The sequence below is a fragment of the Limanda limanda genome, unplaced genomic scaffold (genome assembly GCF_963576545.1).
Source record: "Limanda limanda unplaced genomic scaffold, fLimLim1.1 SCAFFOLD_339, whole genome shotgun sequence".
NCBI lineage: Eukaryota > Metazoa > Chordata > Actinopteri > Pleuronectiformes > Pleuronectidae > Limanda > Limanda limanda.
The window spans coordinates 10,001-15,000 of NW_026870506.1; the positions used below are offsets into that span (position 1 = coordinate 10,001).

The 5,000-nt window shown below is 45.5% G+C and overlaps 1 protein-coding gene across 1 annotated transcript in view; it reads left to right on the forward strand.

Moving 5' to 3' along the window:
- Positions 1–4,516, forward strand: part of LOC132997335 (pleckstrin homology domain-containing family G member 3-like) — a gene marked incomplete at its 3' end in the record, with an annotated part of 8,104 nt that extends 3,588 nt beyond the window's left edge. The window contains 1 exon segment of the mRNA XM_061067440.1: positions 3,990–4,516. Coding sequence (XP_060923423.1) covers positions 3,990–4,516 — 527 coding nt within the window.
- Between the last annotated feature and the right edge of the window lie 484 nt (positions 4,517–5,000).

Sequence of the window (5,000 nt, forward strand, 5' to 3'; positions counted from 1 at the left end):
GGTTAAAAAGCTCAAAGAAGAGACGAAGATCTCGATATTTTCTCAAATATCAGAGATGATTGTGATTTTCTTCTTCCAGACGTAGAAGTACAACGTACAGAAAGACGTTAGAGAACCAGAGTTCATGAAAGAGTCGATGAGAGAGAATCAGCAGCTCAGTAGAAACAGTCCTTTTCTCACCAGCTGCTGGAAACCAGATGTTTTTAATGTGAGTCGCCTTTACACATTTGAATGACAGAAAAATATCAATTGTTCAACAGAACTCTTTAGTTTGAGATGTGAACATTTTTCTCTTTCCACTGTAGTTCTCAACACTTGTTTCACAGCGTATGACGTCATGTGATCACGTGATCGTGAGCGTAGAACACCATGAGGTAGAAGACACAAGTCTCCACTTTCTGCTGCAAATACTATGTTTTTCATTTTGAAATGAAACAAGATATCAGATAAATGTATAAATAACAGAGGTGATAGTTCTTGTTAACACTTGATTTGATTTTCAAAATAAAAGCACGATCGATTTGACATTTTAAATGGGTAAAATCATGTGTTTGGAGGTGGAGGAGCCGTCGGGTTTTCGTGTGCTGCAGTTTGTCTCGTTCCTCAATCAGGCGGCGATTTGTTCTTTTCTCAGAAGCGTGTTCCATCCCCGTGGAACTGGGATGGAACACGCTAACTGGATGGAACACGCTAACTGGTAATGACAGTGAGGAGCTGCTCTCTCATTACTGTCATCACACACACGCTGGAATTCTCTCCAACGTATAGTTTCACAGCGTCTGTCTTCACAGGGGAATTCCAGCTGAACTCTGACGTCCACAGACATGTTCCTCAGACTCTCAGCTCCTTCAGCTGCTGAGGACACTCCCACTCAGTTAATCATCTTCATCATCATCTTCATCATCATAGTAAACCTCATTTATACAGATAAGAGATTAACTTTTTAAAGACCGTCCATTAGTTTAGGTCACTTTATTGTTTCATTGATTCATGAAGCAAATCTATTTTCTTTTATTTATTTTTGTCTCATTATTTTATCGTCTTCAGTGTTTTTAAAACTAAATAGTTATTGATAAAATCAATCATTAAAATAAATAATATTTTTTTCTCATTGTTGAATAATTTCCTCATAAGTAAATTATCAAATTATCAGAGGATAAAAGCTTAAAAAAAACAACATCTTTTAGAGAATAAAAGGCATTTTTCCAGGATGTTAATATAATAATTCACCTGCTGACTCGTCTGCACCTCAGATGTTTGCTTCACCTTTGACCTTTGACCTGCTGAATCTGGACCAATCAGGAGCCAGATGATCCGGCTTCAGTCGTAAGAGCCGTTGTGTCGTCCATCTTTATTTACACTGTGCGGATTAAACGTTGAGTAATGATGGGGGAAGTTTGAGTAAGAGGTGTGAGTTTGTGTGTGTGTGTGTGTGTGTGTGAGTGTGTGTGTGTGTGTGTGTGTGTGTGTGTGTCTAAATGTATGAGAAAAGAGAGAAACAGACAAACACAAGTTCATCAAACCACATCCTGTGTGTCAAGTCAGGTGCAGACACACAAACACACAGAGATTCAGTAACAGGAAATCAGTGTGTGTCTGTCACAGTGAAGGGTGCGGTGATCAACAACACACGGACAAACACACACACACGCAACAGACAACTGTAAGTATCTCTGTGCAGCGTTTATCACAAGTTAATATTTCTACTTTAAATCTATAGATGTTGAATCGATCATTTTATCCGTCTGGTTTATGTTTTATATAACTACAGATTCAGATTTCCATGTAGATGAGAAGTTAACTGCGTTCGCTGCGTGTGAATCTTCATCTGAGTCGAGAGTTTCATTCGTGTGAATCTTCATCTGAGTCGAGAGTTTCATTCGTGTGAATCTTCATCTGAGTCGAGAGTTTCATTCGTCAACTGTTTAGAAAAGAGGTCGTTTGGCTTTTTAAAATCCTCAAATGAAAGTATTTAGAAGGAAAGTTCACAATTTGCTGAGATCTCCTCCCATTTATACATGTGTGTGTGTGTGTGTGTGTGTGTGTGTGTGTGTGTTTGTGTGTGTGTGTGTGTGTGTGTGTGTGTGTGTGTGTGTTTGTGTGTGTGTGTGTGTGTTTGTGTGTGTGTGTGTGTGTGTGTGGTCAAATCAGGAAATGTGGTAGCATAATTATTTTAGGTTTGATTCGAAGGAAGCTTCTGACTTTTCAAAATAAATGTAATGATTTGTGGCTTTGCTCGAAGTTAAAGAGCGAACAGTGAACAAGACTTGTGCACGTTCCTGAATCAGGTCCGTGCACGACTTGCCCCCCCCCCCCGTGCACCACGTGGCCCCTGGTTCAGAAAGGTCCCGGCTCAGTGTCTTTTGAATTTGAAGTGTTGGTGTTTGAGCTCCGAGCTGAAGCAGAGACCTGAGCAGGAAGTGATGTGAGACAGATTCAAGTGTTTCTCTGACTCGACGTCTCAGAGCTCCTCCTCCTGAAGGTCGCACAACAAGAGAAGTCACACTGAGTGAAGACTCACACACCTAGTGGTGGAAACAAGTGGTTCCGTCAGTGGTTAGTCACAAGTGTAGAACTCTCCAGTCGATCCACGAGCGACTGGAGATGATTGGTCCAAAGCCGCAGAGGAGGAGGTGACTGATACTAACCCCCCACCCCCCCTCCCTCACACACACACACACACACACACACACACACACACACACACACACACACACACTCACATCCTGACTGACTCACCCTCACAGAGTCGACTGAGAACTGAAATGTGTGTGAACGTCGTGGCTAAATAAGGCTGTAACTTCTACAGCTGAGAGTGTGTGTGTTTGTGTGTGTGTGTTTGTGTGTGTGTTTTTCTGTGTGTGTTTTTCTGTGTTTGTGTGTGTGTGTGTGTGTGTGTGTGTGTGTGTGTGTGTGTGTGTGTGTGTGTGTGTGTGTGTGTGTTTGGTGTGCGTGTGTGAATTTCAGGTTAAGAAAGCTGAGGGTTGTTGGGTTCAGTCTGTCAGTGAAGTTATAAAGTGCGTTGGTGTTTTTCCAAGTGAAACACGCACCCCCCCCCCTGCCCCCCCCCCATGACTCTCGGACCCTCGTGTTCCAGGAGGTTCACGTCTTTACAGCAGCTGTTAAATCTCTTCCTGTAGGAACCTGTAGTCCTGTTGTTCAGCCGTCCAGCCTCCAACACGTCTCGTGGTTATTCATGGAAACTCCTCTGGACTTCAGACATGAAAGTGAAGCAGCGGCTGACAGTGATTTGTTGAATCGTGAGAGAAGCAGTTTGAACAGAGGAGAAACGCCTCCTGGTGGTGAGTCGAGCTTCGTGGACTGCAGAGGCTGAGGTCACTTCCTGTCTAAGACTTCCTGTGATTTACCATCATCAGAGCTGCAGTGAGACCCGAACCTTAAATCAGCTGTTCAGTCGAAGCCTGGTTCTCACATTTAAAATCTAACATTGCACATTTCGGTCCAGTTGCCACCGACGCTGCCATTATCTTACTGACTCGCAATGCATCCTGGGATATGTTAGCCTTCGTTGCTCGGGACTGGAGACACAGCTGATGATCGTAAACAAAGAGTCAAACAGAAGCACAGGCCATAAACCCCGCCTCCTCCATGTTAGCAGATGCAAACTATAAAATCAAAGTAGACGTTAGATAAATGAATTGATTCCACGATCACAACTGCACCGACTGCAAATGACGTCATCACCACAAGGTGGCAGCATTCCATCGAATGTCTTAGCTTCGTTTCTGGAGGAAGTGGAGAAGTGTCGTCGTTTTTCTTTATAGTTTGTGAAACTTGGGAGGAGTCAATGTTGTGCAGACGTTTTTTAATGTCTTCCCCCGGTGGTGATGTCGGGAACTGCTGCTGGATTTCAACAGGTTTTCTCTGTGATCATCGTTGTATTTATTTATTTTCTCGAATGTTCTGATAACCCAGCTGATGGACATGTCTTCTCTCTGTTTGTCTTCTCTCTGTCCGTCTCTCCTCAGCCGCCAAGCGTCCCTCCTCACTCTCGTCTCTGAGTGGGATTGTGGGTCGGATGATGTCGTCCGGCGAGCGAGGAGCCTCGTCCTCCTCCTGCACCTCCGTCAACACCGTCTGCTCCGATGGCGAGCGCCCCGCCTCCCTCTCCTCCTCCACCTCCTCCGCCTCCCTACATGACGCTTCCCACTCCTCCTCCTCCTCCTCCTCTTCCTCGCTGCCGTACGGCGCCGTCCCGACCTACAACGCCTCCTCCTCCTCCTTGTCGTCCTCGACGCCACAGAGGAACAGCTCGGACATCAGCCTGGACCTCACTCCCCTGGTCACGCCGCAAGCAGGAGGAGTTCCCGGAGGTGGTGTCAGTGTTGCCAGGGCAACGGGAGGAGGGAACCCGGTTAATGGGCACCTAGCTAATGCTAACGACGCGGCGGAGGCAGCGGCCGCGCCCAGGCGGCTGTCGCGGCTGGAGAGAGTGGTGATGGAGATCGTGGAGACAGAACAATCCTACGTCCGAGACCTGAAGAGCATCGTGGAGGTAAGAGACCTCTTCTTCTCCGAGCTGCTGCTGAACGCTTCACACTCGGTTCCACACGTCACAGGTTCCAGGTTCCAGGTTCCAGGTTCCAGGTCTGGACTGAGATCCAGACCCGAGTACCTCAGAGATTAGATTCTGTTTAGTTTAGTGTTTCAAGCGACTTTTGGGGGCCGAGGTAAAATGGACCTGGGGGTCTTCAACCAAAACTTGAAAATGTAAGTGTTTCAAACTGAATTGTCGTTGCTGTGGACGAACGTCATCAGATCTGTTGGACTGAGATGATGAAGGAGGAAAACAGCAAATCGTGACGACAGCAGAGGAAGTTTGATGTTTCTTACGATGAATAACTTCAAAGATTCATTGATTATCAAAAACAGTATCTGATGTTGTAATCATCATCGACTATTGATGTTGTGTTGATTATTCCGGTGACACATGTTGCACGTGATCCACCCACAGACTTTCACGACCAATGAAAACACAG